Source organism: Acipenser ruthenus, chromosome 8 (genome assembly GCF_902713425.1).
Source record: "Acipenser ruthenus chromosome 8, fAciRut3.2 maternal haplotype, whole genome shotgun sequence".
Lineage (NCBI taxonomy): Eukaryota > Metazoa > Chordata > Actinopteri > Acipenseriformes > Acipenseridae > Acipenser > Acipenser ruthenus.
Window position 1 is genome coordinate 2,165,107 of NC_081196.1, and position 17,867 is coordinate 2,182,973.

At 41.7% G+C, this 17,867-nt stretch overlaps 2 protein-coding genes across 3 annotated transcripts; one reads left to right on the forward strand and one right to left on the reverse strand.

Moving 5' to 3' along the window:
- The first annotated feature begins 3,781 nt into the window (after nucleotides 1–3,781).
- Nucleotides 3,782–8,937, forward strand: LOC117406731 (transcription factor IIIA-like). 2 transcript variants are annotated; one of them, XM_034011008.3, is made up of 9 exons: nucleotides 3,782–3,981; nucleotides 4,973–5,073; nucleotides 5,584–5,680; nucleotides 6,137–6,225; nucleotides 6,467–6,540; nucleotides 6,667–6,747; nucleotides 7,651–7,880; nucleotides 8,256–8,309; nucleotides 8,691–8,937. In XM_034011008.3, exons 1-9 carry the CDS (start codon nucleotides 3,799–3,801, stop codon nucleotides 8,826–8,828), a joined length of 1,047 nt encoding a protein of 348 aa, XP_033866899.3. In that variant the 5' UTR covers nucleotides 3,782–3,798; the 3' UTR covers nucleotides 8,829–8,937. The 2 variants fall into 2 exon arrangements, with proteins under 2 accessions (XP_033866899.3, XP_058883983.1); XM_059028000.1 differs by lacking the exon at nucleotides 8,256–8,309.
- On the reverse strand, nucleotides 8,878–11,989 carry LOC117406732 (translation initiation factor IF-3, mitochondrial-like). Its single transcript, XM_034011009.3, has 4 exons — nucleotides 11,752–11,989; nucleotides 10,591–11,096; nucleotides 9,712–9,860; nucleotides 8,878–9,163 (listed from the first exon to the last, which is right to left on the reverse strand). The coding sequence occupies exons 2-4, from the start codon at nucleotides 11,093–11,095 to the stop codon at nucleotides 8,924–8,926; spliced, it is 894 nt and encodes a 297-aa protein (XP_033866900.3). The 5' UTR covers nucleotide 11,096; nucleotides 11,752–11,989; the 3' UTR covers nucleotides 8,878–8,923.
- Nucleotides 11,990–17,867: the final 5,878 nt, after the last annotated feature.

The window sequence follows — 17,867 nt, forward strand, 5'->3', positions numbered from 1 at the left end:
CAGACAGAGAGTCGGGAGAAACCTCGCCAGCTCCAAACCAAACTATCGGTCAGGTTGGAGTAACGCATGCACGGTACGCACTGTCTGTGTGTCTCCAGCAGTAGAAACGAGACCAGATTACCCGCACATGAGATAAGAGGAACTTTGCTTCAGCCACCTCTCTTTTACCTGTAGGTGGGTTAAGGTGCAGAAACACAATGCCCCCATTGCTCGGGGGCAGGTGTTGTCAGTAATCTATGTGGCCTTCACTGAGCTTCTCTGTTAATGAGAAACCCCAGCGCTCTGACTCACACTCCTGCAAACAGCGTGCCCCCCCACCCCACCTGGTGGTGTTAAGAGCCAGGGAGTCTGGCCAGGAGGTGGAGGAGTTTATAATGACAGCACAGCGGGTAGGGCTCACCCCACTCACCTGCAGATAGCAGGGGATTGGACTATCGCAACTCAACAATGTTTACCTTACTGAATCTTTGCCATGCTGACGTCAGGTAAAAGGTGATATTTTTCCACTGGCTAGTGATTGCCTCAGCGGTCTTGTTTGCTCTGGTGTTTTGCAACTGTTTGCGATGTTAATTATTGACAAACAGTACCTGCGTTTTCAGTGCTGGAGGACCTGAGGTTATTTATGTAAAATAAAAATATCCTCTCCTTTTTACAGTCTGAATAGCCCAGATCCTGGTTCCAACCGGGTCATTAACAGAACCTAGGGGGTCCGCGTCACACAACCAGATAATATCCAGATCCTGGTACAATGAGAGGTGATTCTGAGTTTCTTTTTGGACTTTCCTCTATAGCTTGTACTCCCTTCAGTTTCTACTTCTAGCTGATCTGACTAGACGCACATGAAGATGTAGGTTTACTCATTATCTAACAAACGTCATGACTGCCCCGTCTCTCACTGCCTCCCTCCGCCTCCTCAAGACCCCTGTTCAGACTGCACTGATCCACCCCTCCTACAGTGCTCTGTATTCACCTGACCTCAGCACCACGTTACTGGATCCTCAGCTGATGCACTATACTTGCACTATTGCACCACTACTATGTCATTGTAGATATAAATTGTTATAATCCTAATTGTTGCATCTTATTTCATATTATACTTTAGTAGTATAATTTGCACTATACTGTATTAAATATTGAACTTACATTGTAACCCTGTACTGCCCTTTAACACCTGTAAGTCGCCTTGGATAAAGGCTTCTGCTAAATAAATAAATAATACAACTTTTTTTTTTTCCAGTACCTGTTAATGCCTAAAGTAATCCCTTTGAAAGAGCTGCCTTCGATGGCTCAGCTCCATCTTATTAATAAATCTGAGATTATCTGAGATTTTATTTAATAAACTGTGGAAAAAAAAAGTGAAAGCAATCATGCAGGATTGCCAGTTACAGCCAGCCCTATAAAGCAGTGCCTAGGTTTAATCAGGTAGGCAGGTAGATGACATCCACTGCAGGTACTAATAAACCAGCACTGATAATATCTAGACATACCTGATGATTGCTTTCATGTTGCTTTCCATAATAGTGGCTTTGCAGCTCTAAAGCGCAGACAGGGAGCCAGCTAAATCCTGCCATTATCAAGGAGCTAATTATAAAGATTTATAATGCAATAAATCAAGATGAACCACAGCAAAGGCATGCCTGACTACCCGCACCTCCCCCCCTTCACCAATTCAGGCTTTCTATATATCCTTCACTTCTCCAATCCCCCCAGATTCTGTCTCCTATGTCCCATGAACGATTAAACATAAAACACTGCATCTGCCAGTTAGCCCTGTGGAAGGGGGATCATTCCCAGAGTAACAGTTTTTCACACAGAAAGGGGAAAAAAATGATAAATCAATAACCCTTTGATCCAGCTCATGTTTTTGATATGCTTATCGCTGTGCCTAATGGGTTATACATACTTCAGAACACAATATCTGTGAAAATGTCCTTGTTTTGTTCAATAGAAATCTCTTTAGGAGGGATGCAAGGGCTCCATTGTTTTATAGTCTAGATCGACCCCATGGAGAGTTCTTGGATTTTTTTTTTTTCGTTTGTTTGTTTCAATACAGTGAAATGCTCCAGTTTGTGCACATACTAATTTCAGGCACTTGGTGGCACTGTTGAGTCGTGTTTCAGTTTAAACTGTCCACGTGTCTGTAAAGTGAAGTTGTCAACTGGAACCGAGCTATTCAGAATTTCTACTAAATTGAGACAACAAGAACAGGTGCTGAACGGCAGGGGCAATGTTTTTTTAACTGAGATGAGGGAATTCCAGCTTGTTCACTGCGATGAATGTATGTGGTGAATTCCTTTTAACGCACGTATTACTCAAGACAGTACACCTGCTTGTTATATTAACAGAATTATACATTACATCTGTGTTCAGATACAAAATAGGCGATTTCTGTAAAACATCCTTGAAGACTAATTTCTACTGTACTGAGTACTTGATTCTCTTACTGTACTTTCTGGAGAGCAGAGAAACATCAGCCTGGCTTACTCCCGTCCCTCCTGTCTTGCGTGTACAAAGGGATCAGTTATTTCATGTATAGTTTTAATCACACACCCATTTGCATTACAAAATACACCCTGCCCTGCATCCAGCTGGCTCGCAGCCAGAGGGCAATACTGGTTTACAAATTAATAACAGTGTGCCAAAAAAATCAAATGCAAATACTGAATTTACATCGTGACACCCACATTATCTCTCAGTTGAAACGTGTCTCATACAACTCGGCTACAGCTGTCATTGTTTAAAGGGTTTAGTCAGAAGACGCGGGGCGTATTATTCAGACTTGAAATTGAACTAGGTTACACAGTGGGCAACTGCTAACTAATTAACCGCAAGTTATTCTTGGACAAGGGCCAGGCACTGTGTACAGTACGAAGTGTTCGCTGCAGTGTAAAGTTTGCAATGCAGAATAAAAACGAAGCGCAGTTTCAACGCGTTTGTAATCTAACTGGCAGTAATAATGTTACGCGCCCAGAAGATGAGACTTTACATCTCAAAGGAAGCGCAGCATACAGGGTGTAATTTAATTGCTGTAAAGCGTGGCCGATCTTAATACCGTCGTTATTTAAAACATTAAAAAGAGAAAACCAACATCTCCAATAGTTCTTTAGCGTATGTTTTACCTTGGTAATGTTCATGCTAATTATCTGTAAGCATTATACCACAATTACTTTAAGTGTGCTGTATGGAAATAGATACCGGTATTTCAGGACTAAAAACACGGAAGAAACGGTAGAAACGCCGAGGCGGGCAAATTAACACCGCTTTATTCCTGACAGCTGTCATGACAGCGTGTGACGCCACGCAGGACCATCTGAACTACCCAGCTACAGTAGGGGTGTTTCAGGAACACGTGGGTTCTATAAGGTTGCATTTAGAAGCTAAAACAAACACGTTCAGATGTATAAACTTAATGCAAAACTAAACAGAATTACACTAAGTTGACAAAGGGGGTTATGCCAAAAAACAAATTGCTAATTGCTAATACATATGCGGGCTAACCCCCACTTCCATCTGTCATAGAACTGTCCGTGAGGAGCCTCTGCTAGCCGAGTTTACTCGCACAAAAGTATGGGGAGGTTTGTAAAAATATTAGAGGTCAGTTTAACATAAACGAGGACTGCTTTGTTTTCAATTTTGAAAAGCTACCGTAACTAATAATAAATAACCATTGTGAACAGTTCTTGTATCTTTTTCTCCACACTTACATTCTCCTTTCGTGTGTCACCTGACCGGTGTTTACCCCGCAGTTTCCAGTAGTCCGTCCCAAAGCCAATATACATGGAGCACACGTGTGCCAACATGGAGGGAGAGTGTAGTAGTTGGGTGTTACCTAGCTGCTTTGTAGTACCGGTAGCGGGTTACGTGATGGGAGAAACTGTTAAAGTTCCTGTTAAAAACTTCCTTTGCTCTTTTGAGGACTGTGATGCAACGTTTAACAAGTCGTGGAAGCTGCAGGCACACATGTGCAAGCACACCGGGGAGGTAAGAGTGGCTGTCAGGTCTCCATTAAACCATCTATCTATCAGACTTGTAGGACTCGAGTCGCAAGAGACTTGGACTCGACCTTGTGTGACTCGGAGATATTAACTGCGAGTCGTTTTTTTATATTTTCTATTGCACAAATAATATTCTAGTTGCTAGGAAACCTGGGCACAATAAAAACTCACCCAATAAAACATTATCCAATCACTGGTTAGCCCTGTTGTCTTTGCAGCCAATCCATAGCAAGAATAAGAAATTGGAAGGGAGGTAAGTTACAGCGTAATCAATCCTTTCCCCCTTCCCCCTCCCGCTAAAATCCGACTGTCTGTAAAACACACCCCCACACAAAACCCAATTTTTTTCCCCTCTTGCATTAAGTTCTATAAGGAGTAAATGTCAGCACAGTGAACAACTACTTTCTCTATTACTTTAAACCGCGTTCTAGGTTTAAGCGCTGTAGAAATACACTTCTAAAACTGCATTCTTAAAATATTTAACTTTTAATTGAGTTTACTGAAAATAAAAACGAATGAAATAGTAATCCTACAACTTCTAATCATACTTCTAGAGCTAGTTTATTTATACCGGGAAGTCGCTGTGTGAGTAAGTATTCTGTGTTATGCTTCTAATCTCCACTCGTTACTAGCACACGCCATCACTGTTTGCATGCAACGTCAATGAATTCACCAGGCAAATTCAGTCGAAGATTGCCTACCGTCAAACAGGCAGATATCAGACTGATGGGGCAGAAAGACTGCTTTGATAGCAAACATTCTGCATGAAGTAATTGGTGATGACAAACAACAGTGAACAATATAAACTAGTCTTGTATTGCCTTTAGTGTTAAAGTGGTGTTAAGGGAGGTGGGGTTATACAATCCAGATGATTTAACATGGCAACATGCATGTTTGCTCATGATACCCCCAGCCCCCTGAAATAAGAACAATGCAGTAGGTTGAGGACTTGGACCGATCCTCTGTCCTTGTTTCAGAAACCCTTTGTGTGTGAGCATGAAGGCTGTGGTAAAGGCTTCTCTAGAAACTTCCACCTTGCCAGACACCAGCTGATGCACAGCGGAGACAAGCCTTTTCAGTAAGTACAGTGTTGGGATCTGCGGCGCCTTCATGTAATATAGGAGACTGAGCTACTGTGCTGAAAACACTGGCCATGTCTGAGGAGCAGAGAGATGGGACTCTTGTATTGCAACACCAGCCTCGAGGAGGGGTCTTGAAAATTGGAGACGTCTGCAACTGATTTGTAAGCTTGGGTTTGGGTTTATTTCCTGTGTTTCAATTCCTCTTCCCTTTTAATCAATTCCAACACATTGATCAATTGCAATTGGCAGTATTATGTTAATGAGCTTCTCACAGTGGCAATAAATTGCTTAAATCGAAGTCAATTAAATCTGCTTTAATTAAATGGTTGAACAATCGCAACAATGATTACTAAAATAACAATTCAATTCTTTCAAAGGACTTTGAATTTGGGAGTAGGTTATTATAATTGGACACACAATCTGGGGACCTGTAGTACTCTGCCACTGTTCAATCATGGCAGTGTTGGCTGTTTAAATTCTTGTTGCACCTTGTATCTTTCTTTCAGATGTGAACATGATGGATGTAAAGACACGTTCACCACCAAAGCCAACTTGAAAAAGCATGTGCTTCGCAAGCACGAGAACAAGAACAAGTTGTATGTGGTACGCTTCTATTCCTTTACAGTCTCGCCTCATTGAGCACTGCGTCCCAGTCCATGTGCACTAAAAATGCTAATGTTACCTGTGGTCAGGTGTCTGCTTTTCTAGTGTTTGGTCACTGCAACAGTAACTGGGTATAGCGTACCTAGCAAAAGATAATTCTTTGCAGTTTAGCTCAGTACCCATCTCTCTTGTCGGGGAGAGCAAGGGTATTTATTCCAGGAATAGTTGACCAAGTTGAAGAAATAGTTTGGGTGTGACCTACATTTTAAAATCTCAATGCAAACATTACCAACACTTTGAATGTCAAGGTAAAATGTCAGCTTCAGATGCTCCCTCCTGAGGAATCAGGTTGCTAACTGATTGACGAGTGCACCAGATGACTGCTAGTTGAACGGTTTGAAACCTGCTCCAGGTCTGGTTCACAGCTTGCTGTGAATTCACTTTGCTCCCTTGCAGTGCGCGCACAGTGGCTGTGGAAAGTCCTTCAAGAAGAATAACCAACTTAAAATCCATGAGTATGAACACACCAACCTCCTGCCTTTCAAGTGAGTATTAATACAGAGAAGCCCTTGTTCTTGTAACCAGTTTCTTTAGATGGTTGTGTCCACTCTATAAAGTAAAGGGAGGGGGTTGTTCTCAGTTAAAATGAGAATTGCCTATTTCAGGTTGTAGATTCAGGCGTCTCCAACCCTGGTCCTGGAGAGCTCCAATCCTGCAGGTTTTATAGATGTGTGTTGTGTGGTGGTTCTTTTACATCAACGGCTGTTTTACATCTTTCCTGCGCAGGTGTAACTTTGAAGGCTGTGAGAAGCGTTTCCCAGTGCCCAGCAAACTGAAACGCCATGAGAAGGTGCATGAAGGTGAAGTGTGATCTGTATACTGAGCTCTCAATCGAACACTGCTGCCACATCAGACAAAACATGCACCTTTACTTTCTTTCCTTGTTCTGCTTTCAAACCCGCTAACTCATGGTTTTGTGCCCGCAGGTTATCCTTGCAAAGAGGAAGGCTGTTCCTTTGTCGGAAAAACCTGGACAGAGTATCTTAAGCACCAGAGTGACCACCAAGGTAAACTAGACTGATTGAGATGGATGCCAGTGTTGCTGAATCAAGACCTGCTGTCTCATCTGGTTTTGTGATAAGCCTGTATTGAAGCTGTGAAGTTTCAGTGCATCTTACCAGTATATCCCCTCCAGTCAATGTGTGCAGAATTGTACAGTGTTAAGTTTCCTGTCTATTTTATAATGCATATGTGTTTGTTCAGAGTTGTGGCAGGGCAACTTCTCGAACTCCATAGACTTAACACAGACGTATTTTTCTTAAATAATTAATTCATACTCGTGACCGACTGGATATTAAACTAGTGTTGAGCGGTCAGTGAAATGTGTTCAAAACAAAGTAATCTGACAGTACCTTTTAACTGCATTTTTTTATTTTTGTGGACTGTTTTGTATTGGTTCAGTTAATTGGTGTTTAATTAATAAAGTGATCGCAAGTTAATCAATGAAAGTGTGTTGTGCGGTACGTTATGCTTGGGTGGAGCATGCTACTGTATAGTCTAGTTAACACCGGGGTTCAATTCCCAATTCCTTTTGAAGGAATTGGAATTAGAATTGATGTTTGAGACTAGTAATTGTTGTTTTGTTCAACTGCTTTAAATCTGAAGCCAGTTTAATTGACTAAGTGACTTCAATGGAAGTAATTATGTTGCCACTATGAGACGCTCATTTTAACAGAATTCTGCTAATTGCAATTTAGCTCTGTGATGTGTTGGAATGGGAATTGACCCTAACCCTGATTAGCACAAGCCTTGTACTAACGTACCCAAGCTTCGTGCTAATGGGGAGCCTGTGAAACCTCTCGTGTGGAGTTCAGTTTTGTAACCAGTGTACCTCGGGCAGACATTCAGTCTGCTCTGTATGATTGGGAACGGTTTCCAGAACGCTGCCTTGTCTTCCTGCTCTTGTGTAGACGTGATCCTGTGCGACCAGTGCAATAAGAAGTTCAAGAATGCCTGGTTCCTTAAGCAGCACCAGAAGGTTCATCTGCCTGAAAGAGTTGTATTCAAGTGTCCAAGAGAGGGCTGTGACCGGACCTACACCACTTCCTTCAACCTGCAGAACCACATCCTGGCCTTCCATGAGGAGAGGCGCCCCTTTAAATGTGAGCGACCCGACTGCCAGAAATCCTTCGCCATGAAAGTGAGTAGTGTCAACGGGTACACTGAAGAAGGCACTAGCTGAAACTGTCTGCTTGACTTGGTTTCTTTTTATAGATTTGTTTGTTTTTAGAAGTTTATGTATGAAGTGTTTTTTTAAAATGATTTTTTGCCTGCTGTCCCTGAATCGTTGAATTACTTCTGGTCTTTTTTAAATACCTTGTTTTGTAAATGCTGATTTAAAGTGCAAGACCCGAAACATTGATTTTTACTTAACTTTTTAATCTTGATGTTGCACAAACACATTTTTTTTTTTTTTTGGTGAACAAATCTTATCTAGCACCAGAGTCTAGTCATTTTGTGCAAGATACCTTCACTTCAAAATGTGTAAATGTTATCATGCTGTGTGCTTTTGTAGCAAAGTCTGGACCGTCATGCTGTCGCACATGATCCTCAAAAACAAAAGCTAAAGGTAAGCAATACCATTCAGATTTATTTTGAGGGAGGCTGGAGTGTTTTCTGCCACCCTGACCCTTTTTTTTAAACCCACTATGGCCATGTGATAAATGGTACATTTGATACACTAAGGTGTCAACATCTGGCTAATGGCAATCCCTATTTGTTATGGGTCTAATGCACAGAAGTTTTATCCAAGTTGTTGACGTATCTGTGTGGCTGACACATGGTGTAACTCCATCTTCATGGAATGGTCCACTACCATTGCTACTTAACTTTTCACAGACCCTGATTTTAGCATTAGTCTAACTGGTGGTAATCTGGGTCTGTCAAAGCAGTTGGTGGGTGTGAGTAAAACCTTCATCTTGCTCTAAACTTCTGCTTCCTGTGTTTTTAGAAGTGTCCACGTCCCAAACGGAGCCTTGCATCTCGACTCAGTGGATACAAACCCTCCAAGAGAGGTCAACCTGAATCCAACTCCAACACAATGACCAAGATGCTAGAGAAAACCAACCTCTCTGAGCAGAACTTCTAGCCCTTCAGGCACAGGCTGCTGCTTAAATAAATAAAAACAAAACTTTAAGTTGTATGCAAATCACTTTATTTTTAGTTTTCTTCTTTTATTAAACCTCACTGATGCAGAACTTTGGTTTGTGTGTTTTCTGGGTTCGCAACATCCCCGGCTTCCTGTCTGGGTCCTTCGCTTTCCTGCTCCTTCTGTTTCAGCTGCTTTTTGTACTCGTTCAGTTCCTTTTCAGACAAGTGTCTGAGAATACCCATGGCTGCTCTTCCATCCTTGACTGCCTTTGGTTTTGTCACAAATGTAGCTAGGTCAGGCATGCTCTGAACAATCTCTTCCAACAAACTTTCCTGTAGTGGGGGAGGGAAAAAAAAAAAGGTACAAGGGATGGGAGCCGCAGGAATACAAGACTCAGGGTTCAGAACTGCCTTCAATTCTCTACATGTTCCTCCCCCTAAAGTACAGCTATGGCTACATTTTGTTGTCTATAATTTTAGGATTGAAACAAAAACTATTAACATTATTTTAAATATTTTCTTTAACACCATGTAATCAAAGAAACTACACAATGATCTTGGAGAAAAGAGTACCGGAAACCATAATGTCGCTGAAGCTGACACCCTGGGATCCTTCAAGAAGCTGCTTGATGAGATTCTGGGATCAATAAGCTACTAACAACCAAATGAGCAACATGGGCCGAATGGCCTCCTCTTGTTTGTGAACTTTATGTTCTTAATAGTTTGCTATTTCATGTTACATTTCAAAATGTCACAGTTTTTTTTATAAGTATACGGAAAACTACAAAGTGGTATGTAATTCAGTATGTTAACATTACTCAGCAGGTTTCACTTTATGAAGCAAAATGAATTAGTTCTATAGGGTGTTTTTTTTTTCTTACCATCTTCTCCACTGAAGCAGTGCCCTTCCGCACAGTTAAACGAACGTGGTGCCTCTTCTCGACCCACTGCTGGATTTGTTTCACTTTGGTCTCTAGGTCGTGTTTAGCGATATCTGAAGAAAACGTCAGCTCTTTAACTTGGGTGGGCCCTGCATGTAAGATGACATTAGAAATGCAGTAAGAAGATCAACACAACTTTCACACGTAAAGGAAGGAAGCATTACTTCTAGTTGCATGTGTCCATGCAAAATGTATTCATGCTGGGTCACGTGTTTCAGAAGCTAAAGAATTGTATGCACCAGTTAGTTGTACCTACTTGCGCTACCTCGGTTAGTAGCCCATACAGCTCCCTATGGGCTATTTACTCCAATTTGTCTTTAGCAAAAAAAAAAAAAATTCCATAAAAGGAGAGACAGACCCAATAAAGTTACTAAACAGGAAATGAAACAACTAAGACTTTAAAGTCAGGGGCTTCAATTAAATGTTACATTGTTTCTTACTTGTTTTACACTTTTAATTGGAGTTTTCTTCATTCAGAAAACAAGTACTAATGCAAATTTAAAGTAAATAGCTTTGAGATTCTAGCCCTTGGTCTTTAAGAACCCAAATTGGAGCAATGCCAGCATCCTCGAGAACTTGTACAGTCTGCTTCTGCCCAGCTTGGATTGAAGCTAACAGATAGTAAGTGACCTGCCAGAACAAACAAGGTAATCAGGAGTGGGTTGAGTTTCAAAAGCGCAGGATGACAACTAGCACCCTGTCAGCAACAGTCTGAACACACACAAACTAGATGGCACTGCTGACTCTGTACCCAGTCCCTGTGCGGAGAGTACAGTGTCTGGTCAAGGGCACAGTGAATGTACCCCCCCCAGAACACACCTGTTTTTGCTTTCTGTTTCTCCCGGAGTTTCAGTTGCTCCTGGTGAATCTGCTTCCCGCTCATGAGTCTGTATACTGGCGGGTCTGCATTCTCCCTCAGGGGCACCAGCTTCAGCCCGCGCTCGTCCAGCATTCGGATGACGTCTGCTCTGTGCATGTTGCCCAAGTTCTCTCCGTCTTCGTTTATCACCTGAACTATGCGGTGGTGGATTTTCCTCCCCACACTTCCTATTGTCTTTCTGGCTCTGGGGTCCTGTTTCTTCTTTCTACCCTCTGGTCCCCCCTCATCGTCGTCCTCTGTGGTGAGCGGGCGCGTACCCGTATGCACAACCCAAGGTCCTTTATTCAGGCAAGGTAAAACAAGCCTCGACTGGTTAATAGCTTCCTTCCTGTAAGTGTGAATCGACAATGTGCTGAGGGGCCTGGGGGCACAGAAAAATCCTGGGAGCCTGGATTCGTTTCTCAGGGCTTGGCAGACGACTCTCCTCAAGCAGCCAGCAGCCATTCTGAAAGAGTTAGAAAACACACAGCACTCAATAACAACTTCCGACGCCAGTCAGTGATGCACATCTTTTTATTTTTTTATTTTTTATCAAGCACCGGGAACACAGAGCCAGTCTTGGTTTCAGGAGATTAGACTTCAAGCTACCTGCTACAGAGATGGCAGTAAGACCCCTATTCCTATTGCAGAGCAGGTTCACCCCTTCAAGGTTTACTACGAGCTTGATTAGCCACGGTGCATATGTGACAAGCTCAGCTGTGTCTTATTAAACTCATAGGAAAATATACTTGCACTGATATAGGTTGAATGTTTTTGATTTTTTACATTTAGCAAACATTAACTACGGGTGCATGCACATTTCACATGGGTTATGCCAGTGATTGATTTATTTATTGTAAAACAATTACCTGCACTATAAAATGAAGCTTTTCAAATACGTTTTTGGTTAGTCAGCAGAGGAAAAATAAAAATGACCACACTACCTTATACGTGAGGCCTTAGAGCCTGGGATTAAAGTTATGTTTGCTACCCAAAGTAGCTAGTAGCTGTACGGATGTGTATTTTTAATCGTTTCGGCTTGTGCATCCGTATATTTCACATTTTTAAAAATAAAAAATGTGGCTCAGTTGTTTGAACTTGCTCAAGTAAATAACACTCACCTTAATTTAAACTCGAGTACAAAGTAAACGCAGCAGCGTATCTCCGTATGCAGCAGACTGTAGTAAGAGAGACAGCGGTTGCTATTATCCACCAGACTCGGGTACTAACATTTATAACATTTTATATCTAGCGATTCCACTTAAAAACGCTGGATTACGTTTCTTGTGAACCTGCAAAGCAGTCTCCACTATGCTAAGGTTGTTTTGAACGTAGCTAGGGGGCGTAGCTCAGTGGTTTCTTTTTAGCACGTCGCACAATGATGATTTCACAACCCCCTGATAACAGTACAGTACAGTACAAGCGGTACAAGGATTCTGCAATCGTCGTGTTAGAGGGCAGTGCAGGGTTACAATGCAAGATTCATATTTAAATACAGTGTAGTTTACAGTGAGTGTAAATAAGACAACTAAAATACAATATGAACCAGTACCATCAATTGAGCACACGTTAGATACACCAGGATACAATGAACACTACTGCAATAGACGCAGTATATGAACTGTTTATCAATGCAATAGTACTATAATATTATCAGTGTTTCCTATTGGACGAATAGAGGATTTCTACAGAGAGTTTAAACTTGTAACAGCTCCTCTTCCTATCGGAGGTCCTGTACCTCAGAGGTGGTAACTCCAGGGTGAATGAAGGGTGAATTAGTTTTTTGTTGTTAAGTTGGAGAGACAACTGTATATTTATATATAACCTTTAATAGTGTAGGTGTCCGTACCAGGATGTAGTAGATTATGTCTAATAAGTTCTTGTAACACATGACAGTGTTCATCGAATTTGGCCAAGCACTTCAGAAGATATTAGCCAGTGATGGAAATACAACTCCTGTTGCATAGCGGTTTCACCCATTCCAGGTTTTACTACGAGCTTGATTAGCCACGGTGTACCTGTATAATTAACAAACTCAGGTGTGTCATTAACTCATAGTGAAAGCAGGAATGGATCCAAGTGCTATGCAATGGGAGTCTTATTCCTGTCCCTGTTACCTTGCAGCAGTGCAATCGGATGAGTGATTCTTGAGATATAGGTGGGATGTAAGTATGGGGGTGGGGCACCACGATGAGGATGGGTGGTTCTTGAGATATAGGTGGGATGTAAGTATAGGTGGGGCACCACAATGAGGATGGGTGGTTCTTGAGATATAGGTGGGATGTAAGTATGGGTGGGGCACCATGATGAAGATACCACATTGATGAAAATTGGGGCCTACTGTGTCTGGATTGCCTAACAATCTGCCCTGTCTCTGTCATGAATCCAGAAGAGATCCCAGGTGGAGTGGGGAGGCAGAGGAAGTCCACACAGTCTACATAGAGAACAAGCTCACGTGAACAAGCACAGCGAGAAGGGAGAGGAGAGACCAAGGTATCAATAAGCAATCATCCTTAACTTGGAACACTCAATTTTAAGATTTTCAGTAGGATTAAAGAGTATTTTACCCTAGGATTAAATGTTAATTATAGCATTGCTATTCTTATAGCTATGCCATAATAAGTAATACATAAGATGAACTACGGCATGATAATCGTGTGCAATTATTTAATATATTAACAAGGTTTTTTGGCTTTAAAAAAACTGTTATAAAGTATAGCGACGCCATAATTAATATTTAATCCATGGATTAGTTCTGAAATTAGATCAAAGTTTCAAAGAGTAGTCTGAATGTGTTTTGTGTTGGTTTTCTTTGGCTGTGCATTTGGAATTGTGTTGTACACACTGCAGGTCCAGAACAAGGCTGTGTGTGGATATTTGTTTCTTGTTGTGTTGAGTGGGTCTTGATATAGGTAAGTTATCCAATGAAATATCTAGTTGTACTAAAAAAAAAATAACTTGGTTATTAAATTAGATGTGTTATTTCAAATATAGACAAGAGGTTTGAAGGTTTGACATCACAGGACTAGACATTAAAGCTGGGAGAACACAGGAACCAAAGAAGGGCTGAACTGTGGACAAACAAAGTGTGGAAGGGGAAAGATTTCTACCATTAAAAGTAGAATCTTTTCCTATAGATGTAGGTGCTATCATCGCTAAGTTGTCAAATGGAAGCTATATTACTCCATAGAGGAGTATTCAGCAGACAAACAACTCAGACGCGTTTTGTCAGCAGCCAAGTGAAGCACGATAGGACAGTCACTGCTCATCTGAAAATAATGAAACTTGACACCCTTTAGAGAGTCACAATACTTCTGATAATGGTGCTCTTTTTCAATGAGATATGAATGGCTTGGCAAATAGTCTTTCAACTATCCCCGTGAGCCCCGTTGAGTTGTCAGCAGTCAGGTACAGAAAGGGCTTTCAGCTCGCTTTAGAGCTTTAAAGAAACTCAACTTTTATTTTTAAAAGCAAAAGTACAAAAATAAGAAAACAAAAAGAGCTAGGTTTATTTTGGTTCCATTCTACCGGGAGACAATTAATAATTCATGCAGCTGTGTTACCTCAAAGACTTGGAACCATTTTTTTTGCAACAGCTTAGAGCAAAAAAAAAAAAAAAAAGATTTAATACAATTAGTTTAACACAATGGGTTCTTCTAAAGATTGCAACAAACGTTCAGTCGGAGACTAATAGAAGGGATTGGGAATCCGTTTCGGGACTCAGCTAATTACATTTCAATTTAATATCGCTGATTAGGAAAATGCTCCACATGGCTCGCTTACAGGAGCGTATCACTCCTTTTTATTTCTTTTATTGCTGGTTGTTTTACCAGCTACAAAGACATGGTAATGCAGATCTGTTAAAGACAAGGCTAAAGACCAGCCATGACCTTAGTGAAGCTGAATGAGAGCTCCTTTTGGAAACAGTAAATCCAGAGATTTTACAGTCAGCTGAACAGCAATGGATTCATTTGTTTAACGTCCTTTTGCACAAAGAGAATTAATCTTCACTTTCCTGAATGGCTTGAGCCCTCTCGTAATAGAGGATGGGCAGTCACTTTTGCAGCTTCCCCCGTTAGGGTGCACATAGTTTACTGTCACCTGCTTGCTGCCACAGGTGCTGCCCCCCCCAGTCTGTGCCAGGCATGCCTGCATTGTACAGCCTTGGCCTGGCCACTGTGTGGAATGGAGAAGGCTTTTCTAATGATTAGCTCCTTTCAATATTGCAGCTACAGGAAGTGGAGGAATGGAAAGGGGAAGGGTCAGCAAACAGGGTCACTGCAGGTTAGGTTTCTCTGAAGTCAAGTAAAGGTGACGCGTTGGAACTGGAGCAGGGACTGGTTTTGTTGCTGTGGAGAACTCAGGCTGCTTGGTGGCTGAGGGTCCTCCTTTTCAACCGCAGCTTGTGAAGTTAATGAGTTAACACTTTTGACGGCCCGCATTGGAATAAGAGCACTGTGCTTTTCCAAATGAGATGGTACTAAGTGGTGCTCTTTAAGAAAAGCATCACGGCGCTCGAGCTGCACATGGGTTTAAATGAAGATGATTACAAGCCAGAGCTCAAATATCTGCATGAGAGAGATTGACAGTGCCGAGACTTGAAGCTGGAATTATTTGCACTTTGGGAGTTTGTCTCAATTTGGCACCTCCGCTCATTTTAGATTTGGTAGCTTTTTCTGAAGGTGGGGGTTGGGGGTGAGGGGGTTGACAGTTGAACAATTTAACACTCAAATCCATTTACAGCTGTAACTTTGTCATGGCTGCGAGTGTCTGTGTGTGTGTTATATTGGTCCGCCTCAGTCCGTTCCCTTCTACTTGTGCCGATATCTACCCCCCCCCCCCCCCCCCACACACACACACTACAATCCTAAAGTCTTGCTGCTGGAACCCTCCCGGTGTCTCTAGTGATCGCAGAAAGCTTCTCCATACAGTATTTGAACACTATAGGAAGATGTAGCGTAGTTCAGTGTGACTGTCACAGCAGTTAGAATTACAGCAGTGTGCACATTTATCACAACACCCCAGTGCTTCTGCGGTTTTGATTTGTTGTGCATATTTAATGAACTTGTCAAAATAGGAAAAGTAGTGATTGTCTAATTTAATTGACCACTTTAATTGGCCACACATGCAATTAATTAAAAATAATAAGAGAAAAGGCACATGAGATTTTTTAGAAGTTGTTTAAGATGCCTAATTAAAGCACAAAGTGTGCGTGTGCGTGTGCGTGTGCGTGTCTGTGTCTCTGTGTCTGTGTGTGTGTCTGTGTGTGAATTGCCAGCCGATGTTCAGGGAGTTGCAGGGAGGAAAGTTGCAGCTTGTAGAATGGTAGTTAGACAAGTCTTTCCTTTTTAATAAGAAAGCTGTGGCAGGTGGATCTCTATCCACGGTTCACTGGATCTAAAGAGAGAGAGAAAGCTTTCCATAAAGAGCATTCATGTTATAAATGAAGCTTCCTAACTCCCAATTAGCCGCCTGGATGTGACCCTGGGGCCTCCACATTGAGATTTACCATCCGAACAAAAAAGGTGAGTTCCCCTCCGAGATGCCTAGCTTCACACTGACTGGTGTTTTCAAAACAGGAACAATTGCTTCGTTCATAAAATGATACGGATTGTTTTTTTTTGTGTCTGTAATATTCTTCCCTATTGTGAAAGCAGAAATTATTATGATGGTGTTTTCAAAAAGGCTTCGTGCTCAGTGTGTGCGCAGCAGTTGGTTGCAAAACAATATGTATCACTTTCCAGGGCTGTTCTGCATGCACAGAAATGTGGATGAGTCCGCTGGCAATTTGTGGGCCTCCACTTTAAAAGGGATAATATTGTAACCATAGGAACCACCAAGGACATCCTGTAAATATGAAGGAACACATTATTACTGAGGGTTACTGCTCTGCTATGCATCCTGTTTATTTCTGAAAGAAAAACAAGCTGGAAGTGTATCAAAACTAGAATTAAACAAAAAGCAATGAGGGTTCATTATTATTATTATCCTCTAATAAGTTACCACCCTACACTTTAGTGAGCAATGTGCCTTTTATCAACTAAACCATTCAACAAACAAACAAACAAACAAGCAAGCTGCTCAGGTTAGCATTGCATTGAGTCCCTGCAGTCGTTCTTAAGAAGAGCCCCAAGAAGCACATGAGCCAGGCTGTGGTGGGTAAGTTTAAATGAGGATTTGCAGGGGCTGACTGGCTCTCTGAAGCTTAGACACTTGAATAGAACCGGAGTGATGTGTCGCTGTCCCTCTGAAAGAATGCAGGCAGGTGGAAGACAAAGCAAACTAAATGGAAGGAATATATAGAGGAGGGGGGAAGTGATAATAAAAACAGCAGATCATTTGATGTCAGACCTTGTAACCCACAATATGAAAAGTCTTTATGCAGCCTTTCGAAAATGTGAATCATTCGCTTTTCAACTGCAGGTGCTGTGAGTCGGGGTTCAAAAGCAGCTCGCTCCTCTAATTGGTTGAAAGGCTGGTAGTGGGACCAGCTGCTGGGGGAGATATGCCACTGGTTAAAGCTGACTCTGCCCATTATGTGCTGAACAATGGCGTGTGGCTGCTGCAGCATCACTCAAAGGGGACCGGGCTGCTCCCCTGTTTATTTTATTTATCAGCTGGTTTGGAAACACAAGTTACCAGACCCCTTTGTTGTGCCGTGTCTGTGATCTGGCTTTGCCTCCAGGCTTTGTGAAGTGCGCGCAGTGAACTTTCTTAATGAGGTGTCAGGGACTCTGGTGCACTGGAGAGCCCTCCGAACTGGCTCAGGAGCTCTTTAAATGAGGGCCATAAAAATCACTAGGGTGAAAGTAACATCATGGAATCACCAGGCAGAGTCAGATTCAGAATACTGCACGCCTCAGCGAAAATAGGAAGGAAACTACGGGAAATACATAATATAACCATCTATGTTAAAAACAGCTGCTATATTATTATTATTATTATTATTATTATTATTATTATTATTATTATTATTAGTAGTAGTAGTAGTAGTAGTAGTAGTAGTAGTAGTAAATGATTCCATCTGTATAAGTTACTGCAGTTTACAGCCATATTATTTACAGTTGTCACACAACCCCTGTAGAAAAGGTACGTGCCCCACAACTGTCTTTGAGTAATATACACATTTAATATGTGAGAAACCAGAGAAACCCAAGATCTCATTAAGTCATTTGCAACTACTTTTACCAAATAAATGACACCCTGCTGTAATTCTGTCTTGGGTTTCTGGCGACAT